We start from the raw sequence: 23,863 nt of genomic DNA on the forward strand, positions 1-23,863 counted from the left end.
ATACAGTCTATGGGACCAACAAGAGCTCCTTGGCCTGCATGTTAGGAGTTGGCTGTGTCGCTGACTAGTCCACCTTGCAACACATAACGCCAATCAACTCATAGCCGGTAATATGGCGGAGAAACAAGTAGACATTTGTCCACACCTTCAAGCGTCACAGCCAAATTGGAATCTATTGTATCTGAACGCAGCGAACCCACAGGTTTCTTGTCACTGTATGTCTTTCAGTCATTTTTCCTTTGAGGATGCTCTAAATTTGCACTGTAAAGTGCAAAACAATCTCTGCATTGTGTACAAGCCCAGAGTGGATATCAATCATTTCATTCACTGCACACACACAAAGCAGCCAGGAGAATGCAGTGTAAGAAAAGGTGTTAAGAAAGGAGTGCTAGACTGTGAGGCCTTTCTAGCAGGGGGGGAGTGAATGGGGAGCACCCTTAATAAGGCTGAGTACATCAGCATCACCTTGTCCAGTGAGCTGGCAGAGATTGATGCTGTAGGTGTGCTGTGGCTGTGTAGGTCTCACAAACACACACACGAGCACACACTCGGTGCCGGTGGTTCTCTGGGACAACAGTGACTGATGACTTTGTCTCCTCAAAACTGACAGCGGGTCTCTGCTGTCTCCAAAAAGCCCATTTTAAAATCTCCACCTCAGTCCCAACAAAGTGATAGAAAGCAATCTAAAGTTTGGCTGAGATTGACCCGGCAACACCAGAATCAATGACAATGTGCAGTGGGAGAACGCCTCACAGAAATGAGATAACAACGCCTTGTGTCTTGTTATTGTAGCGACAAAACGCGGCGCGTCTGAGGAAGCCACCCTCGGGACCGACGAGAGCAAGGAAGGGCGCGAGAGAAGAGGGGTTCAGGGAATCACACATGATATGAAAATGCGCGAAAAAGGCACCGAAATTCCACATTGAAGCCATTGATTATCCACTGGCACCACACAACCGCCAACATTTAGTAGAGCTGGGGAAAGAGAAAAGCAATGGAGCAATGCATTTCCAATCTTTGTTCTAAATATAGCCCTGTCTATTCCCTCTCTCTGGTCTCTCAGGCACTGGATTCACTTAATTGGATTACTACACACACTTTTCATTTCCTTTCTGGTTAGTGTTTAATGAAGTTTAGACAATCATACATCTCAGTTTATTCATTGCGGGTCTGGAGGGAACACCCTGCACATTCAAAAATGGAGAATAAAATCAGTAGCTTATAGTGTCTCCATACATATGCAGGCAGACTAGCAGCGTGGTGATCAATACAGCTCGGTGTAAAAATAACAACACAATAATGTGGTGAGGCCCCTAATTCAAAAAGGCTGATGGCAAGAGAGAGAGAGAGGATAATGTTATTGGTAGGGCTGCAGTCTCCAGATCGACTGGTGGGTCAATATGCTCTAAGCTGGCCAAATTCTCATTGGTTGGACAATCGCCGCTGTTAGTTTCATAAGCAGAAAAGCACTGCATCGATGGCATTTCAGAATTAATCTATTATTTTTGGCAGCGGGAATAACAGACTACCTGTGGAAAATGGACAGTGTCGAGAACACTCTGTTTTCTCACCCATCGAATGGAGACTGCAAGGTCTGAGTTATTCTATGCTTACACTTCCTGATTGTTCACTCGGTTGGCTGCAGACTTATTGGAACCACGGTGAAGAAGTGGCTGGTGTGACTACATGTTTTTAAAAATGGATGGCCTGGTAAAGTCTTTTTTTTTGTTCCCACTGTTGCCTAGTGCTTGCTCAAAAGGGAACTGAAAGAAAATGTCGTTTTTTCGGAGGGTTTCTCTGAGTAGTTTGTCTTCACCATACTTTGTGATTGTGGGGACATACGTTGTGAATTGGTGCTATGCTGTAGAAATAAAACTGACATTGAATTTAAATGATGCAGTTTGCATATGGTCTGCACTTATATAGCACTTTTTTCCCAAGGCGCTTTACAATGTGTTTCTCATTCCCCCATTCACACACCCATTCATTCACCAATGGCGACGGAGCTGCCATGCAAGGAGCTGCCTGCCATTGGAAGCAACTTCAGGTTCAGTGTCTTGCCCAAGGACTGTGGAGGGGCGGGGGATTGAACCACCAACCTTGCGATTGGAGGACAACCCGCTCTACCACCTGCCGCATATCACGGCTCTACAACCAACATAGAGTTTCATCTACTGGATCACCAGCTGATTTTAGGTGTGTTTTCGGAAACCATTCGCATGTGGGTGAGTGCATGCTGGTCAGTGCTGAGTCTGTTGTTATCAAAAGTACAACATAGCTACATGACTCTGATTTCATATGCTACAAAGACTAGCTTTTCAGGTTTGTTTATGGTGCATTTAAGCTAATAAGGTGAGCAGGTAGAGAGCACTCAGTGCATTGTGGCCAACTTGTTTTGTTGTTGCTGTTTTTCTCCCAATGACCAATCAACTGGTGGAGGAACATTTTCTTTGGTTGACTACACCTCTAGTTCTTCTATGACTTCTATAGTGTGTTACATGAACAAGGCCAAATGTGTTGTTTTCAAAGTTTTCAACAAATCCACTTGCACATGTATGTCTATGTGAGCGCATATATATATATGGACGCAAATCTCAGACAGAAATCTGTTTATCTTCTCGTTATCTCTCTAAGCCTTATTCTCTCAGTGGTACTTGACTTGTACACCACAGGTCTGACACAGGCAGACGAGGACTAGTCCATTATAAAGGTGCAATGAATAACACAGATCCTCCTGAAAGCTCCTCTTTACTCACACACACCAATACAGACGTGTTACGTAGATTTACTGTGTAGAGAAAGCGAGAAAAGAAAAAAAAATCCTGCCTGAGGTTTAAATGGAGTCTGACAGGCTCATCTCCCATTTTCAGACTAATGCTTCATTTTGACAACTCTGACAGCCCTAAATTGCTCTCCCAACACTCAGTAGATCTGCTACACCCCTCCAATTTGGCAACACAATACATTCCAGCAGATTTTTAGTGAAGATTTTTCTCAAATTAATCAAAGACGTACAAAAACAAGGGAAAGACTGTATCAAAGCCGGTGTGTGTTAATATAATTTCGCTCTCTTTACCATTCGTATGATATTTGTGATAGAACTCACTGCTATTTACCTTTAATTACTCTGGAAATTTTTTAATTCTAGCTATCCACTCTATGTACAAGTGTTCTTAAACAGAGTGAAGCCGCTGTGGTTAAAAACATGACTTAGCACTGAAGGCTCACTCATCCTAAAGTCACACTATAGTCACCTATTATTGCATCCGAGTGTGTGTTTGTACAGCCTTGCAGCACATGTACGATAATCCCCACAGTGTCAAGAGGAGAGAGACAAGAACCAGGATGTTTTGCTGTGTATCTGTTTACACAATGTTCATAGATTACAAGGAATATTTCCTTTGTAATCTGCTTCCTGACTAAGAGGCCAGCCCTGTTTCTGCCTGTGTGTGTGTACATGAGTAAGTCTGAATAGCTGGGCGGACGCGCTCATGTGTGTTTTCTTGTGTGCCGTGACGTCTGTACGCTGTTCATCTGTTTCTCCACATTTATTCTCCTGTGATCTGTTTACATCTCAGCAGCTCTCTTTCACCGTCTCTGCTGGAAATGTCAGTAAATGGTTCTGTTCTCGCAATATTTAAGCCAGAAAGTCTTTATGAGGTGGTGCTTGTTTAAGGTTGTGACACTTGACTAAATATCTTTTGCTTGATTGTCATAAAAAAAACTCAAACAACTGAGAAAAAACAAAAAAAAACATTGTTGGAACTACGAACATTTGCTCATATCCGCAGCCCACTCTGATGACATCACTGACTGCTGCTCTGCGTCCCTCCCAGTTTATAGCATAGCTGGGAGACAACTATTCCCATAAGATACCCAGCCTAAGTATGACTAATCAAAGCAAGACCCAACAACACAGCACTTTTATCAAAATATTTTTTCCAACCCGTGAAACGCAGCCTCAGTATCACAGTATGTCTGTGCCGTTTCTGACTTGCCCTCACGTTTATGGATCAAGTGAAGCATTTTGTGTGGGAGAAAATGACAGGAAATGTCTGGCCCATTTAACAATAAATTTCCCCTGAATACATCAGAGCCAAGCTTGGAAGAAAAAAAAAAGTGACACAGGGCTGAGCTTGGCTAGCGTGAAAGGGACTTTTACTATGCTATAAAAACAACAAGCATGCCGACAGATTAATACGCCAATTCACAATTGTATGTTTTTTTAAATGAACTCGTGAACACGCTCCTGTGGGGACACAATAAAGCAACAGCATAAACAGAACACACACACATGCATCTCAAGCATCAACACTACCAATACTCACCATATCCAGGAGTGCCTCCTAAAAGGAAAATGGCTGAGGTGCATCATGGACCTATCGCTGGGGACACCTGGACATTGCCCAGGCTTCATACCGATGTTGTTTCAGGACTGATTGCCCTTCCTGTTAACTTTTCGTCCCCCTACCTATTTAGCTCCACAGACACTGCCCCCCAATATCTGTAGGCCCCAGCACAGAATACAGTGTTCCATAGTAAAGTTCACTGGTGTGATGCACACATTCAGAGCAGTCCTCCGGTGAAAGAGCCCCTTCTGAACTTCCAGCCTCACGTGTTTGGTCCTAGGGCATGATTACAAAAAGAGCCGGCCTATATGTAACAAGGCAATGTTAAAAATCTAACTATATAGCACCATAAAATCCACTGAGTTCCAGAGGGTAAATAAAAATCCCAATAAAAGTGGTGACTAAAAAAAGAAACATGAACTAGAAGGAACTGGAAGCACACTTAAGCTCAGAGTTAACTCAGTTTTTTAAGTAAGAGAGTCTCAGCAGTGCGAGCACACAGGCGGCCACCCAGCAAGACCAGCTAAGCTCTCCGGCCGCTGCTCTTTTTTCCGTGGGATTCTTCCGGCAAAGGTTTGGAAATTGCTGTCCCACATCCACATGGTGAACCGGTTCAGGGGCTCATTTCTCCGGAAAACATTCCTTTTCCTGACAGCCAGCGACGCCGGTCGGAGAGGCAGCGGTAGTCACACCAGCATGACAGAGCATGTTACCCACAGAGTCACTCACACACTCACATTCGCTTTCATCCTCTCGGCTTTGCCCCCTTTGTCTCTCTGATTTTGTGTCTCCCTCTCTGTTCTGCCCTTTCACAACCTCCCATGGAGGGAAGTGAGGAAGTAAAGAGAGAGAGAGAAAAAAAAAAACACACAGTGAAGCGTCTCTTCAGTGTCTCCCCTTCTCTCTGTTTGGCTGCCGGTCGTCTCCCTCCTCCTCCCTCCTCCTCCTCCTCCTCCTTCCTCGCTCCAGTCAGTGGGATGTCCTGATCCTGTGTAATAGGTGTGTCTGCCGTGTACAGTCAGCTAAACCTATTGATCCTCTTAGCACTTCATTCAGAGAGGAACAGGTCTGCACATGTACAATTTGCTTACACACAGGAGAGCACATAGTGACATAGAAAGCCTCTGGTGCATATAAGCAATAACGCAAAAGTGTTGACAGAAGTAATTCCCTTCATTTCCTCCCCTTAAATCTTCTGCTCAACTCTTCTTTTCTCGAGCGGCGTGTGTTTGTCTCTATTATAGCCCTCCTCCATCATAACAACGCAAGCACTGCTGTTGCCATGTCAGTTTGTTTTTCGCTGCCCTATGCACGCCCTCTGTCTGTCTCCAGTGTCTGCATGCACGCCAGTGAACCGTAACATTTCTAGCCACACGGCAAATGCCAACGTATTTTTCACTGCACGTGTGTGCGTATGCACAGCATATAGTGTGTGTGTGCGCGTGTGTGACGTTGAGAGCATGCAGGGGGGCCTCTCAAGGCTTGTTTGTTTCAAGAAACTTGTTATACAGGATGTCATTGCCCTACTGCGGTATAATGCATTCCTCTGTTCTTACACCAGCGGCTTCGGGCTCCAGATGGAGCCTGTAATTCGCCCTATAAGCCAAACAGCAATTAGAAAGAGTAAATGTCATAGTGTCTTTTATGAAGATAACAGATAAATCTACAATTTGTTAAATTCAGTGTAATTTAGAGCACGTCTGTCTCTGCGTTTGCCTGCACGTGTTGGACTGACTCTGCGTGCACGTATCAAATCGGGCATTTCTGTGTTGCATGATTGGTGTTGGCAAGGAAGTTATGAGTCGAGGTTGGGGTTAGCACACTAAGGTTGTGTGTGTGTGCGTGTGTCTATGTGTGTGTGTGTTTTACATTATAAAAACCATAGCTGTGGCTAAGCTCCAGTTGCTGCGGTCTGAAAAACAGGATCCAGCACTGCTTCTTACACACATCCTGCCCAACACACACGTCAGCAGCTTCTCAACTCCTGCCAAAAGTCAAACCACCTCACAGCCTCTGTAAGCCTGCACCTTCTGCCACAACAGCCACTCTCGAAACAGGGTGGAGGAGCGCTGAAGGAATCTGCTCGTAGGGGGAAAACAGACAGAAATGCAACTCCCGGAGGGGGATAAGTGGATGTGGAGGGGCAGGCTTTACAGTTTAGGGAACAACAGGGAGTAAAAAAAAAAATTTATTTCAAGTGTCTTTAAAGCAAAGCAGCTAGAAAACACTGAAGCACCTGTGATTCATAATGTACACTCGCAGAAAACATCAACTCTCCATCTGTCACTCGGATCTCACCAGACGTCTTGCATACGTACGGAAACCGCGACCAGAGATCTAATAACAGAATATACGTTCCAGTGCTTATGTGTTAGAGTAGTATTGCATGATTTTAGTCTCTGCTTTGGGGGGTTGTCGGCCCCTGCTCTGCCCAACACTGGTGAGCTGTCATGACTCATCCTGCAACCTGAGAGAGAGAGACTAGAGGAGAGAGGGAAAAAAATAAAAAATGAAGTGAGTGTAAAGGCAGAAACAAATAGTGTCGATATAGAAAGCAAGGGTGATAGCAAAAGAGAGACAGAGAGGGAAGGTATGGCAGAGAGTTAAAGTAGACGCACATGCCAGCAGCTTTAGAAAAAAAAAAATCTTATCATGAGAAAAAGAAAAAAAGATTGAAGGGTGAAAGTGCAGCGGCAACATGAAAAGGTAAGACTGATGAACTATGAAATGAAATGCAGCTGTGACGCAGGAACGCAGAGACCTTGACACAACAATATGCGGTCGACATAAAGCTCACACACACACATAGTACGTAAAGCAGCGTTAGCGTATCATCACCCCCCCAAGAACAACGTATTTCCCATCCACAAAATATCACATCATATTTGAATCAGGAGGCCTTTTCCATTAGTGGTCCGTCTCTGTAACTGGGCATCTGAGGGGGGGAAAGGGGCCAGATTACACAACGGAACAAGTACGTATCGATCTCATGTGTACTGACATTTAGCAAAGTACTTTCCTTCATTTTTCTGCAGATCGATTGTCCAGAGAGCAGGAGGCTGCACAACATCTACAGTCGAGTCACTGCGCCGGTCCGACAGCACGGCCTGCGACTGCTTCTAGCTCCAGGTGTTTTCTAAGCAACAGAAGTCACGAGGTTGTAAAACCTGCTAAGGAATGCAACTGTAAGCTTTGTAGCACGACAGGCCATAAACGTACCGCATTGTGCATCGACACCTCGCCGCACATTAGAACCGCTCGTGCAGCCAAATGACATTTCTGCACCACAATTAGCAAATTAAAAGAAGAATAGAATCTATGTCGGCACATCCATTCAGCCAGCTACTCGTGTTAATGTGAAACTCCCACATATTTTACATTTAAATAGGAAAGCAAATCTCTCTTGAGATTGACAGACAACTGGGCCTCATCGCATTGTTCCTTTGAGGTAGGCCAAACTGTCCATCACTCTGTATGTCGCCGTGGAAATGCCTCAGGCCCGGTCCTCCTCCTTGCCATTCACAGATGGTTATGCAGTGGCATTTCAGCAAAGGTTAACTCATTCCCCCTTCAAATCAGATATTTGTAATTAGATTCCCACATCTAATGGGGACACGGAGGCTTCAAGGGCCATTTGTAGAATGTGAAGAATGTTTAAGTGGCCAAAAAATTCCTCACTTGTGGAGTGAAGAAGGGTTTTTTTTTTTTTTTTACGAGTCTGATTTTAAGGCAGACCAAAAGATGGAAGGGAGGGGACTTCATTTATTAGCCAAAAAAAATGCTGCATTACAACAAAGCAGCAGCTGTAGTTAGTGGTGTTTACGCACAGAACATATGCTGAGACACATCTTTTGCTGATCAGATAGTTCGTTTTTATGATGTATTTTGTAAGGCTAGAAAATATATTCTTGAGTGTGACTAACAGTAGAAAACTGACAAAAGATTATCCTTGAATATGTTTGATTTAAGCTCTCTAATATGATTTATAGAACATTACCAAGATTTGTCTACTGCTTAAAAAAAAAAAACTTCCTTACCGCGCCTCGCTATTTGCTATAAGAACACCCACTATTATGACTGTGCCAATATTATGACTGTGCTCAGGCTGAAATTACTAACAGTATAAGCACAGGAAAATAAATGCTCCTCGGAAAAAATACGCTAAATTTGACAGCAGTTTAATTAGGATTAGAGTGTACTTAATTACATATTAAAATACGGAGAATATTGAGCGTAAAGGAAGATGTAGGCACTAACAGTTTAATTGTCAATCAACTAGACACAAGAATTCCTCAGAAAACTCACACCGAACAACATACGGATAGATTAAACACGACTGGTAAACACATCGTCACAATTTAATTTACCGCATTCAATTTTCACAGCATTACAGAAAAAAAAAAAGACTAAATCTGCCTTCATTTACAAATCATCTCAATTGGATGGAGGGCCACGGTTTAAAAGCATCATGAACATCCAGTTAAAAACCGCTATTGTAAAACGGTGATATCTGTTTTGACTGCTTCGCGAGGCTGTTTGGTGAGAGCAGGTACAGATGGGACTGAAATATCAGCGGTCCATTACCAGAGGCAATCCCCACTATGACACCATCTGGTGAGGATGGGTCTCGCTATCAGTCGGCGCAATAATCAACTGCTCCTCTCCCCGATACCTTCATTATCCCCCATTACGTAGACGTGAATTCTGCCGGTTTTTAAAGTGCCGATACTGACATCAAACGTCGTGCACGCGGCAGTAAACACACGCTGTAATTTCTTCCTTAAAACCTGCCAATACAGCGTGTACTAACAAGGGTTTAAGTGCACTTGAACACTTTGTACTTAAACACTACTGTTCAAATACTGCATTGGCTAACATTAGGGGAGGGAGATTAACATTTACTGCTTGCTGCACAATAGACACCAAATCAATTTGACCTGTATAACATTCTTAACTGGTTCATTTCTTCATACTAAAGCATTAAGGGTTTATTTATTCGTTAACTGCAGCCTAAAGAATATTACGCGTTTATCGTCCAATGAATGTTTGTTGAGCACAAATGTAGTCGGTGGACGTTTCCACTGCACCTGCTTTCAATAAAGCACTAATTGCAGAGCTGCAGGATTTACTGCCGACTTTGGTATTTCCCACTTGACGTCACAAGATTCACAGGTGTGCCCGCATAACTGACAAACGCAGACGAGCTATGCGGAGCGGATTCCTTCTTTGTTCTGCCGTTTGAAATCTTGAATCTTTATCAGATGAGCTAATCACACAGGGGAATTACAGCTGTGTAAACATGGTGTGTTCCTTCCTTCTACTTTTCTGAGAAGTTACGCAGCCAGCTTGGTAAATGAAGTGTCCCATACGATCCCATTTCCTTTTTATTAAGAGTAATAATGGGAACATTTTCAAAGATTTTGGTCCGTTTTTTTTGGATGTTTAGCAAGTCGGCCAACCTCTCCAGCTTCATGGCATTGTAGGAAACAAAGAATTAATGGGAAACAAGTCCCCCCCCTCCATTCTGAAAGCGTTTTGGCTCGATGAAATGCAGCGGCACATGCACATTCAGTTCTTATGCAGCGAAGCATTTGAGAAATTTCCTTCAGCCTCAGCGGCTTCGTGGCAACAAATGCACTAATTGGGGTGATACAGGGTGTCCAAAGTGACCTGCCTCCTCATCCACAAACTGTTACAGATATATGAATGTGCATGTTCAGGCTAAAGATCACAATAATTATCAAGTGTTCTGTCAATTGCCAGCATTGTGCTTCTGATCTGCTGCCATTAGAGCGTAAATGCTGCACTGCACATTTCAACGAGCGCTTTGTGCCCGGGCCATCAAATTAAGCTCACCCATTCGCCCCACAGGGGTGAGTACATTTCCTAAGCTGGTGACTCTGGAGCACGCTAGTTAGAGTGTCATAAAATTTCACTGCTCACCAGTCAGATGACTATTGTATCCACATTCAGGAACAAGGGCTTATTATTGCCTCCACCAGTCACCACTGTGCACTGCTGCACATGCAGAGAGCTCACAGCGAAGTCGAGCTATGTTTTTGTTGTTTGACTTTTTTATTTATTTGCCATTATGCCATAATCTGCTGATGTTTTATAATGATATTAGTACAATTAATGCAGGTAATGGAACAGAGTTGTCATTAACAGTATTAACTTTTTGAACCCCAAAACCCACTGGTGGGTTTGAAAGATTTGGGGGTTTTCTTTTAATTACCAAAGTATTTATCCAAACCATCCATCCATCCATTCATTATCTATACACCACTTAATCCTCACTAGGGTCACAGGGGGCTGGAGTCTATCCCAGCTGACTCAGGGTGAAGGCAGGAGACACCCTGGACAGGTCACCAGTCTATCACAGGGCTACACTTAGAGACAGACAACCAAGCACACTCACAGTCACACCTACAGACAATTTAGAATCACCAATTAACCTCAACATGTTTTTGGACTGTGTGGGAGGAAGCCGGAGAACCCGGAGAGAACTCCACGCAGAAAGATCCTGGGTGTCCTCACTGGGACGCGAACATGACCTTTATGCTGCGAGGCGACGGTGCTAACCACTGATCCTTATCTAAACCAGACACTGTAAAAATAAAATTGTTGGATGATAAAAAGTTATCAAACATAAACTTAAAAATCGAGATGTTTAATCAAAATCACTTTATGTTTCATTTAAAAAATAATCCACTTGAATTATCTAGATTTAGTAAAAAAAAAAATCTGCATTTCTTTGCGTAACCATGAAGCCGTTAGTGACTCAGTTCCAACCAACGGCTGTGACAAAAATTCTGGGACTTTTTAGCTGAACTGTATTGAACTGCAGGTTATACAGAAACCTTGTAAAAGTTAAATATCAACAGCATGTAGCAACACTATATTACTAGCACTGGCAATAACTGTAGGTGCATGGAAAAATGTATATCTTGAGTCAAGGTTTTTAAATTTTTGGAAAAATAAATAATCAAATCGAAGAACTTCAACTTTATTATTATTATTATTATTATTATTATTATTATTGTTATTATCATTATCATCATTATTATTATTAGTAGTAGTAGTAGTAGTAATAGTAGTAGTAGTAGTAGTCGTAGCAGAAGTAGTACAACTGTTTCACACTGCACAGAAAACATTTTGGAGTTCTATCTACTTCTTCTCCATTGCTGTGCTGTTTCTATAAACATTATATTGGAGTAAAAAGCCTACAGTGAGTAAAAATAACACAGTTAAAAGATGCTGTATTGGCCAATAGCTTCCCCAGTTCTGATGTTTTGCGTGAACTGAAGATGTAAGAACCTTTGGACAGCCGTGTAAATTTCACACATAACTGAATTCATTAAACCTGACTTGTGATGCATGTATCACATTTAAATCAACATTAAGTCACATTCACGGAGCTTTATTTTTTGCTCTAGCTCATACTGCTTATTTCTACAGAACATCACCAAGGTAAGTAGTTTCATGTGATCAACAGCTCCACTCTGACTTCCTGTTGCTTTATCTGTTGTGGTGAGGTACTTTTTCAGAACTATTGTTGTTACGGATGGAGGAAATATTATTCACAGAAAAGAAAAGACAGAATATTGCTAAAAGCGTAAATTCCGGCCGCACGCGTTCTCATTCTTGCAACTACCTGTTTCTCAATGTCTGTAACCCTGCCGTGCCGATCTATAGCTTTGCTCCCGCTCTCACGCTCATCAATATCTGTACGTATCCGACCCGATACCTCCAATTCCCAGCCATGGTGTCAGTTCTGTTGCTCAACCCCTCCAAAAATAGACTTTTCCTGCATTGCACCAACGTTGTGTCACTGTTGCAGCCAACAGCGCTCGACTGGCTCCCCCCTGCACTGTCTGAGTAGTCTGAGCCTTAATCACGGCACTGGATGAACCTGGTGTCTATCTGGGTGCGATTAGTAGCTCCTCAGAGGGATGATATGGCCCAGTGATGACCTCTGGTGATATGGTAATTACTGTAGGCTCAGGGGAAAACACACATCTGCTGTTAACACCCAGCGAAGAACAAATCCAAACTCGGATCCTGTTGAACGCACTTTGTTTTTAGGCAATGCGTCTAATTTATTACAAGCTTATCGTTCATTTCCAGGTATTTAAGCAGTTCAGATGAAACCGGAGCCGACTGGAATCCTCCGTTTTTCTCTTATTTGTGCGGTTTCATTTATTCACCGTGCTACCATGCATAGTTAATGCCTCATATTCGAGAGATTTTTCTTTTAAACTGCTTTTAACTCACAAAACGGGCATTCAAAATGGATTTGGAGCGATATCTTTTCAGCAGATATCGGATACCTTTTAGCAGGTCGCTGATACCATTTAGACTTCGCCTTCTGTTTGCTTTTGCTCGGCGTCAACACCGTGGGTCACAGCCGGTCAGAGCGGGGCGGAATCGTAGTTTTACAATTAATACAGCGTTAAAAGGCTAAAAACGGCCACAAAGAGAAGAAGAGGACGAGATAAAGGAAAATACGCACTAAAGCCACTGAGATGTACCAGAAAATTCTCTAAATGAACAAGAGACGATGACGATGTGACTATATTGAAATCGGTGTAATGGAAATTAGCTGTAAGGCTCTCTCTCTCTTTCTTTCTCTCTTGTTTTTTTCTCTGGCCTAAATTCCATTAAAAGGCATGAATTATGAAGAGGGAGCAGTATGTAGGATAGAGCACTGTGGGGGGACTCGTGTGACATTAAACTGTTAAAGTAATTGTACGTTAGGACGAGGCTTGCAGGCTGTAAAAAAAAAAAAAAAAAAATCGCTCTGAAAATGGCTCAGCCTGTGACATTCTGTCTGCACACTGCGGAGGAAACCACCGAACTCTACTCACACACACAACAGCACACGCCCTTTCAAATAGTTTCATAAAGGGGTCATATTTTAGTTTGGAGTGAAACACTGCGAGCAAAGCGGCAGCGAACACAAAAGTAAAAACACGCCACCCTTATTTGGCATTATTTGCTGAACTATTAACATGCAAGGGACCATCACCAAGGACAGACACTTGAAAAAATGTGCAACAAAACCACTAGGGTGCACTGTCATCAAATTATAAAGTCAAAAAAAAAAACATTAACTGGAGACTAAATAAAAGAATAAACTGCATTTAACGTGCATGAATGACGAGCTCTCAAACAACCGATAAAAAAGGACAATAAACTGCATAATTCATTTTACCGCTTTATGGAGTGATTGTCAGCTCTTCCTCATATTAAGTTTATTTATTTATTTATTTATTTTTGGCCTTTCATTTGACAGGACAGTAGAGAGGGAGACAGGAAAGTGGGGAGAAGAATGGGGGAGCAGCAAATGGCCATGGGCTGGATTCGAACCCACGACCGATGCGTCAGGGACTACAGCCCCAGTACATGGATCACCAGCTCAACCAGCTATAGCCTTATCCATCCATCCATCCATCCATCCATACACCAGCTGACCAGCTGACTCAGGGCGAAGGCAGGGGACACCCTGGACAGGTCGCCAGTCTATCACAGGACAATTTAGAATCACCAATTAACCTCAACATGTTTTTTGACTGTGGGAGGAAGCCGGAGAACCCGGAGAGAACCCACGCGGGGAGAACATGCAAACTCCACGCAGAAAGATTCCCCCACTGGGACGCGAACCGGCGACCTTCTTGCTGTGAGGCAACAGTGCTACCAACTGCGCCACCTTGCAGCCCCAGCCCCCTTATGTTAAGTTTTATCCACAGATTCACAGAATATGTGACTACGTTTGTCCCCAGACAGGTGGATTTCTACTAGAGCAATCCACACTTGAAGTAAAACCTGCCAAAATGATGAACTGTTGTGTAGCTGAGCTGGAAAAAATCACTTCCATAATCAGACTGTGATTGCAATTCCGTTGTGCCAATCTCATATTCAAATGTCAGAAATTAATTCTCAATCCGAGAGACGCTCGGTTTTTCTTGACTGAAATCATTGGGCTTCTTTCTAGAATATTATGAGGTATTAACCTTAACATTTGAGATGCACTATTACTCTTCTTTGTAAATGTGTGAGGTTATTATTTAACCTCAAATGGAAAGCACTCTGGGTCAACAGACTAATAGTTGTGGTCGTTCATGTTAACTGTAACCCGTGTTTTGTTACCATCATGACTGGATATGATAAGAAAGGCTGAGGAGCAGGCAGCGATGAGCACGCCACCCCTGTCTGCTGTCATAGCTCCCATGACATTTAAAAGTCAAACTTTCACCCCCCCTCTCGTTCAGCCGCTGTTCACCGTCCCCGCATGAAACCTGTCGGCACGCTGGGAACCCCTCAGCAGGAGGGTCACGGCCTCGTGTTAGAAAACAGCCGAGGAGACAAACGGACTAATGGTAGCAGAAGAAGAGACCTAAAGTGGAGGCAGCCCCACTAAATGTTTTATAAGACGCAGTGTTTCAGCTGCAGACGGGACGGGAAGGGAAATGGACTTTTTAAGACGTGTAAAGATTTTATAAAAGTCAATGTGTGGGTGAGCGGCAATTGCTCGACGGCGTGTTACATTTGAAACCGGCGCGAGGCTGGTGCCAGTTAAGGCTGGCAAGGTGAACTTCCGACATCCTCTGCTGAACTGAAAGCAGCTCCTTCAGTCTCCAAAAAAAAAAAAAAGTAAAGACAGCCTTGTGGTTGTTGTTGTTGTAAAGAGAGCTGGCTGAAGAAATGAAGAATGCTTCTCAATAAAATAAACTTTGCTTAATGGGGGGAGAGCACTTAAACACAAACACATGTTGAGGCCAGAAGAGCAGACAGCAGTCCTGAGAGAGAGAGTTTGTTTTGCATATGCGTTGTTGAAAACATGCAAATATGAACGACTGGGGTGTGTGCAGCCAGATTTCATGCCTTCCTGCGTTACCTGAGGGCGACGAACACGTGAGAAGAGAAAACCACAGCTCTGAATTGTTCTAACATGAGATCAAAAGCAGCAGCCTTTACTGGGAGCTTTAAAACATCTGGTGGATCAACAGAAATTTTGACTTCTGGGCAAGCAGATCTCGTCCAAGTGTGGAACCCTCTCCTCTCCTCACTGACAGGTATTCACCCCCTGAAACTGAGACTGTTGAGGAAAATTCCACCCTCAGATGTGTGTTATATAAAAACTCCCTGCTGCTCGGCGCATCCGAGGAATTATTTTATAATGAAGTGTTATAGACGCTCTCTGCAAAAAACCGACATCATCTTCTGCGGTTACTGATTTTTCTACGTTTCCAGGGAGAGACATTTTTTTTCGACAACCTCCGGGGAACGTTTGTGAACGCTCTGCATTTCAGATGTGTTATGCACGTGGGCGGAGGAATCAATGTGACAATGACAGCATAATGAGCTTTCCCAGTCGATAAACGTGTGAAGTCTTTCCGCAAAAAACGAGGGATGTCACGATACCACAAATTTGGTACCAGCACCACTAGAAAAAATGCTATGATGATGATGATGCCGGGTAGCAAAGCAAATAATAAAGTAATGAAATGAAAGTATTCCGGCATCAACTCTTTTTATTTGGAAAAAACCTGGGATGGAGCCTTCAAGTAATAATAATGATTTAAAAAAACAATATCGTGGGTAGTATTGCATTCCTACTGACAAATAATGCAAATAATAAAGAGCCAAGGTGTAATAAATATATGAAAAATATCCACCTTACATGAAACAGAGGAATGCAGCCTTAAAGTATTTTAAAACCGCGTTATGAAAACTCACTCAAGCCGTTGCCTCGTGAGGACTTTCATGTCAGTTTTTGTCATATTTTGTGAGCCTCTGAAAAAGCCTCGGATACAGTTTTGGCTGTCGGTTTTTCTCTCCTGCTCGACATCCTCCCTCGATATTGTGGGAAGACATTCAGGAGATTTCAGCTATCAGGTGGAGCTCAAAGGAAACGTGCACGCGGCTACATGTTGGCAGGACGGACGACGACGCCGGGAGCCGTTATCAGCGGCACCCAGATCGCTTTGTGACGTTATGAGCTATTGCTGCGATAGCCTGAGCAGGCTTAGGTGGCTTTTGTGAATGTGCACGTGGAGCGCCGCTACGAACCGACACAGGAAAGTATAGTTCAGGTTGTGAACGCTGCGATATAAATTCTCTGACGTACAGATCAGGATGTTTCGATAGGTTCGTGGTTCCAAATGTGACACTGAATATCTCCACACGTGACTTGATTTTATGAGCTCCGGTAGTCTACTCTAAACATACTTACGATAGAGTATAAGCACTGTTTTCAGAATTTTGACTTGGTATTCTAGTATAATAATGTCAGAACTTATGTCCCTTGATGCCTTTCGTGCTTTCCTAAAGGATCTCAGCAGTGCCTTTGTTTAAATTGTTACCAAAGTCATCGCTCCTGCACTTCTTCTGCTTTATCTGTGTTTTAAAATGTTACTGAAGTCATCACTCCTGCACTTCATCTGCTTACTGTCTACACTTTCCATATTTTAATGGTTATTTTGTGATTGTTTTGTTGTGATTATTTGTGTGCTGCTGCCTTTCTTGGCCAGGTCACCCTTGTGAAAGAGGTTTCGATCTCAGTGGGTCTTTTATCTGGTTAAATAAAGGTAAAATAAAATAAAATCTGCTCCTCGTTTCCATTCTTACTCAAAATTAAAAGCATCACCACTAAGAGTCGTGCCTGCAGGAATAAAATCACAGATGCCTCCTTTGTATATTAATTCCTCTAGGATTGCTAAATGCCAGCGGGGTAACGCTACAAACAAAAAATGACAACACCTGATGTTAAAAAACTTGATTGCAAGTGGACATCAAATATTCAGCCCAATCGACATCTTGGCTCTGACGCAAACTTCATCACAGGAATAATGCTAAAAATATCTTTTCCACAACTTGCATTGGGAAATAAAATACCCGGTGGGCACAAAGCCATGAAAACATGATATTTTAAGTGTTTCAGACCTACATGATTACTAGCCAGCAGTGTCTGCAATATTTCTGGGTGCGTTCACACCACCTGTAGATCAGTGGGCGAAACCATTGGCAGCGCCGCGTGTTGCGTCACCCACATGTTTGTGCGTCTTTGTGCGAGGCAAATAAAACAGGAGACCTATATGTAAAACTTCACAGCGCTAGTAAAAGGTCAGCGGGGCACCTTTTAAATCTAACAGTGGGATCTGATACCGGCACAGAGATGTTAAAGAAATGTTAATACCTACACATGTTTTCTTTCTTCTCTGAATTCAGCTAATGTCAAAGAACCGACCTAATAACAAAATTTAGCCATTAATTTGACGCATATACATGGACGTATACATATTTTTTTCCTTCACATACAACAGAACTGGCAGCTCCAGGTGCACCTTCCCGCCGCGGTACGTGACGCGACACAATGACGTCCATCGAGAGGCGCAAACAAATAGCGAGTTTCCCTCCAGAGATCAACAGAGTATCATGTTACTGGTATCATTAAAACTGCCCACAAAGGTAATGGATATGCCACGCTGACAAACACCTGCTCCCACTGACTGTAAACTAGCTGATTACCATAGCAGACTCATGTACAGTGGGTCAGCTAGTGAGCAAGCCTGGCCGGCTGCAGGCATCATCTGGTTGGTCGTCGTGTTGAATTGATTAGATAACCGCAGTTTAACTAATTAAACACATTTAAATTCATTCATCGGGAAAACCTCACAGTAGGTGCTTAGCATGCAGATTAAACCATGTTTTAAACATCTAAAAAAAAAATTCCTCTGATAATATTTTATCCTCTAATTGCTAAATAGTCCAGATTTGAATTTATTCCCCTTTTTTGTACCCTTTCCAGAGCATCAAAAATATAATCCCTCTGTATGATTTTTCTTTATAGGAGAAGCAAGAGCTCCCTTGCGTACAACTGAATTCTCTTGTAAGCGACTGGTATAAAGGGAGCGCTCATAAAAAAAAAATCCTGTTTTCTCTAACTGTGACTCCAGCTGTATCACAGGAAGGTGCGCTGCAGAGGATGAGTGGGTGGGGATGGATGCATGAACACACAGACGGAAAGACAGTTATACTAAAAGGAAGGCACAGACAGAGAGACGCACGGCAAAGCAGAGACAAAAAAGAAAACCACAGAACAAACGGAATATCAATTGGACGCCGCTACAAGTTGCCGTCTGCTGCATCGTGGCTCCGAGCCTTGCATCAGCACAAAACATCCCCCATAAATCCCATCTAAGGTTCCAAAAATTGCTATACTCTGCACATACAGCACATGCACATAAACAACAAGTAGAGAGGGATGAGGAAGGAAAGAGAGAGAGAGAGAGAGAGAAAGGGCAACAGTGTGAGAACATGAGAACAGCATAGTTACATAACAGATAGAAACAGCATGGGAGCTACCAAAGGGGAGCTCCTGGGCTTCTGCAAGTCGCAGAATGACGCATTGCCCTCACACACATTTTCACACAAGCACACACACACACACACCACCCTCAATGCAGTAAATGGCACACGTTCACACTGATGTTCTCCATGCAAGAGAAGCCACTCCCACGCATTTATCACAATCTCGCTCACGACACCGGGAGTGACGATACATTTACTACAACACTGCCTAGCAGCAGAGCGGCAGAGACGCCACATTTACAATCAAATTGATCCATTAAGTGTGAGGAGACCACGAGCAAGGGCAGTTAGGAGCCACTGAAATGATGAAGTAGCCTTAGATCCACTTTCCCTTCTAGAGCCCTAAAACTGGTATTGGGGCTTTTCTGTAGCATGAAAGCTTTTTATGCCCCTGCGTGCTGCGTGAGCGATGCTGAACGGGGAGATTTGGCAAGTTTAGCTCAAGTGCTGAATGTCGGATTGTGAGCCCCTGCGGCCTCTGGCTTGTGGATCTAACCTGCACCTTTTTTTTTTACGGTAAACAAAGAAATAATATCACATCAGCCTTACTACTCATCTACTGATTGCAAATATTGTGAATGAATGCACGTGTGTTTCAAAGTTAGCTCCGAGCATTGATTTGAAATGTCTTCTACTACACGGGGTTTCATATTTTTATCGCCTGTCTAGAGGAAGAGTGCTAAAACAGTGCTATTAACTAAAATCTTTTTCAACACCATCCATCTCTGTGTCTTTCTATTGAACTGTTTCTAAACATAAAACATGCCTCTCGAGCAATCAATTTGCTTTGGTAGCTATTTTTGCATCCAGGCATGACTGCAGGCACACCGATTCACTCTCTCTCACACACACACACAGTCACACACACGCATGATACACACACAGAGCACAACAACCCTGAGCTGAGGCGGGATCGATTGATGAGCTATGAGGAAAGCAACCTGCATTCCTCCCATCTGGGAATGTAGAAGCCGGCTACTGCGGAGCGCTTTGCTCTAAACACAGGAAATCAATATCCTGCAAGTTAATGAGATAGACCCCCTAACCTCAGCATCTGATTAGATAAACAGATTAGCAGCAAAACACAACACCACCATTAGGTGAAATCAGCGCAGACACATAGCGCTCATGATAGGCCCATTATATGGACTGGCAAGCTTAAAGGCAAGTGATGAGCATCAAAATAAAATGATGTCACTTGTTGAAAGACTCCCTGTAATATATTATGCCTATCACTATTATGTCTATAGGCTTGCACTTATGATAAAAGCCAAGAAAAAGCAATGTGACACCGAAGATGGTTAATATAACTCAGGTTGAGTGTTCAGGCCTCCAGTTTTACTGCCATAAAAATATACTATTCAGGACTCACATCGCAAAGCAGAAAAATCAATGACAGCATTACCTTCTGAAGTACCTCATGTTCAGATAAAATCTCTGCTGGTTTGTCACTTACCTAAAAAGAGAGAAGAAATGGAGAGAGACAAAGCAGAGAGGGAGAGAAGTTATCAGGATGATCATTAACTGCACTGAGGTGTAATGTGCGTTTAAACAAGCATCGAGGCGTATTGCACGTAACTGCTGAAACCCCTTCTGCCCCCCCTACACCCCCCCGCTCACACTGAAATAATGAGAATGGTGGTGAGTGTATATCAATATACTGCAGTGGTGAGAAAACTGCTCTGTCTTCATCCCTCTCCATCCAAATGCAAGTCTATTGATCGGAGTCAAGCCTCCCATATTCAGCTCCCCTCTCCTACCCCCCCTCCCCGACATAACTGCCACCCTTTGTCATCTATGCACAGAGCTCCCCTCCTCCTCCTCCTCCTCAATAAAGACGCCTGCAATATCATAGTGATGTCACAGATGATGTCAAAACACGGCGTGACAGCGACTGAGAGGAGACACGGCTTGTTGTCAGGGAGAAATGTGACAAAAATTGCCGCTGCAAAAAGCATCACATAATCCCTGGTGGCTCGGGAACGCGAAACCCAGAACATACGTGCAGAGACAGGACGCGCTGGTGGGACCACATGTCCCCGGATCGCACCGAACGCCGCTAAGGGTGGCGAGGCTACAGGATGTCTGGCTGGTCACACTCCACTGGTTCCTATCACCTCTCTGTCCAGGACAAGTGGCCCAAAATGAACAAATGGAATTACTCTTGTACTTTTTTTTTGTAAGGTCACAAAAACGATAAACACTTCAGTTTCGCTGAAAGTCAATACTGAATTTTAGAAAAAGGGCTGATGAAATACATACCCGGAGCAAAAAAAACATGGACTTATATCAAAAGCAGTGCTGACAAGACAAATACCAAAAGCACACATCAAAATCCCTTCACAAGCATTTGAACAGAGCTGAAGCAAAGTGGTAACTAATGAACACATTTTATGTGTCGTGCAGACATGTTTGTGGGGCAAAACTCAAGGCACAGCAGGGTAATATGACAACATCCATCCATTATCTATACACCGCTTAATCCTCACTAGGGTCATGGGGGGCTGGAGTCTATCCCAGTTGACTCAGGGTGAAGGCAGGGGACACAGGTCACCAGTCTATCACAGGGCCACACTTAGAGACAGACAACCAAGCACACTCACACCTATGGACAATTTAGAATCACCAATTAACCTCAACATGTTTTTGGACTGTGTGTGAGGAAGCTGAAGAACCCGGAGAGAACCCACGCTGCACGGGGAGAACATGCAAACTCCATGCAGAAAGATCCCGGGTGTCCTCACCGGGATGCGAACCTTGCTGCGAGGCAACAGTGCTAACCACCGCTCCGCCTTGCAGCCCAATATGCCAATATATAGTATGAAATTAAATAAATAGAATGTTTTTTTGCTGTGTGTATGTATGTATACTATTTATACTGCAGTAACTGTAACTTCAATGTCTCCAGAAACACTGCTGTCAGGTTAGATGTCAGATGAGTTGATGTCCTTTAAACCCTGATTGTGACAACATTCTTGATATCAAAGTCTAAATTCTGCTAGAGTCACAACACCAAAACACATTACTGCACCAACTTTTCATTCCAGCCATGAACTTCCCGTCTCACCCACCTGTCTGCATCTTTCTTCCTCCGTTCTCTCTTCTGGTCCTAAAGGTTATAGTACATTCAGACTCAAATGTCAGACAGGGTGAGTGGATGGAGTGGCAATCAAAAAAAAAAAAAAGCAGACTCAAAGCAAATGCAACTAAAATGTAGCTCGTGTTTCTTGTGTATCTATTAAAAAAAAAAAAGTCAGACAAACAGCGAAGCAGACAGGGAAGCCAAGCCAGACACATAGATATGACTACAAGCAGGGCTTTAATAAAAAGGGCAGACACACACAGGTAGAGCGGCATATGGAAAACGACTCCCTCGCTCCACTGATTCACAGCCAGAGCAACCGCATGTGGCCATTAAATTTATATTCCTCACTACTATTAAACACTTAAAATGTCACTCGGCGTTATCCGATGTGGTATAAAAGGGTCTCGCAAATTAAACCAGGAGAATTTGAACATCCGAACTGATCCAATACTCTGGGTTTTGCCGTTCTCTAATTGTTTTAATACAATAAACGCTTAATGACTGATTTCATTTCGTTTTTGTTTTTACAGTTTACAATCTCGACAGTTTTCTGCCTTTATAGCACGCATGATCGATCCTGGTGACAAACTACTGGAAAAGACAGAAATAGAGCATCAACGATTCTTTCATAACCATCCCAGTCCACTCTGTCAGTCATTATTCAGGAACGTATTTGAAGTGTCTCGCTCAAGGGGCAAAAGATCCTTTTAATGGAAAAGGATGGTGGAGATGTAACATCATCCATTCGCAAATTGTCAGCGCTGACATTTATGGAGAGGTAGTGGGTTTGTGAGCGGCAAAGACACAAGCTTTAAGGATATTAGGGATACACAAGCTCTCAGGCCCATTTCTCAATGTGGCAAGCCGCGGCTGACTGTATATTATTGGATCTGCAAACTAAAAAAAAAAACGAAAATGGAGAATAACACCTACACAAAACCAGCCAACATCCTTTTATATTACACAAATGAATGTGCAGACCTGACTGCACTGGGAGGAGTGTTGTCTCATGTGAGCTCATGCCTGTATGTAAGCTACACAAAAGCCCCTTGACTCATGAAGCCAGACATTACCGGGTCCTTTGACTGCACACATGATGAGCTCATGCTATACTTGTTCTGCATTGCAAGTCAGCGCCAAAGGCCAGGCTGAACGCTACGGTGACTAAAGCCCCATTTCTGCCGCAGGACTTTGAGCGCAAGGGGTAAAAGGACAACTCCCTTCAGTTAGCGGATTCTAATGAGGCATGCTTCCGTGTTGACTTGATTCTCAGATGGTGATTTATGGCGTTGCATAGTCATCACCTCCAAAGCTTCGGGAGTGAAGGACGACAGCTTGTGATTGGGAACAGCTGTGAAAAACAGGTGTGTGCTCCTCATTACGGCCATAGACGGGTAATGATGGCTTTTAATCACAGGCCCCAGATAGGAGACTCCGAGTGCAGGAGTGTGAGGATTCTTGGCTTTGTTCATGGGTGAATTTTATCAGAATTAGACTAACTTTGAAGGTTCTGTGTTTGACATTCAGAACCGCTGGATGTCGCACAAGAGAACCAACAACTGGTATCAAAAATATGGATGCGTCGGCCCTCTCTTATAGTTTCTTCACAACCAGAAAGTTTGTGTACATGAGAGTCAAGAATAAAATACTCGATCCACAACCCACGCTATAGGATAATAAAACACTCTCATAGCTGTTGTCAACATTGTCTTCACTTCACCAGTTCCTCCTGCGCTCCGCTTGTTGTGTGTCTGTTTCACCCGGACACACAACAGAGGAGACACATGAGAGCAGGGAGGACGGACAAACAGCAGCTGAAATCCCCACGCTGAGTTGCAATACGATGAGTGCCCATACATTAGGTAAAGAACATGAATAAAATACTTAGTTTCTTTGGGGTACCAGCTGAACGCTCCAGACTGCACTCTTACTAGACGTAGCGGTCACTTCAGGAGACAATGAAAGTGAACGTTTTGAGTGTCTTGTCTATCCCAGACGTTCATTCCGCAAAACTTGCGGCCAGAAGACTTTGCTGGGCGTCAGGACAGTGAACGGT

At 43.4% G+C, this 23,863-nt stretch overlaps 1 protein-coding gene across 2 annotated transcripts in view; it reads right to left on the reverse strand.

Annotated features, from left to right (window-relative positions):
* Positions 1–23,863, reverse strand: part of pde4d (phosphodiesterase 4D, cAMP-specific) — a 197,130-nt gene that overhangs the window by 52,227 nt on the left and 121,040 nt on the right. Inside the window, exon 1 of one of the 2 annotated variants that reach the window (XM_008291355.1) lies at positions 4,329–5,273. The exons of the other annotated variant lie outside the window; for it this stretch is intronic. Within the exon in view, the coding sequence (XP_008289577.1) occupies positions 4,329–4,417 (89 nt within the window). The 5' untranslated portion in view covers positions 4,418–5,273. Of the gene's footprint in view, positions 1–4,328; positions 5,274–23,863 lie in introns of those variants that run through there. 2 annotated transcript variants of the gene reach the window in all.

The sequence above is a fragment of the Stegastes partitus genome, unplaced genomic scaffold, assembly GCF_000690725.1.
Source record: "Stegastes partitus isolate 25-593 unplaced genomic scaffold, Stegastes_partitus-1.0.2 Scaffold739, whole genome shotgun sequence".
Taxonomy (NCBI): Eukaryota; Metazoa; Chordata; class Actinopteri; family Pomacentridae; genus Stegastes; species Stegastes partitus.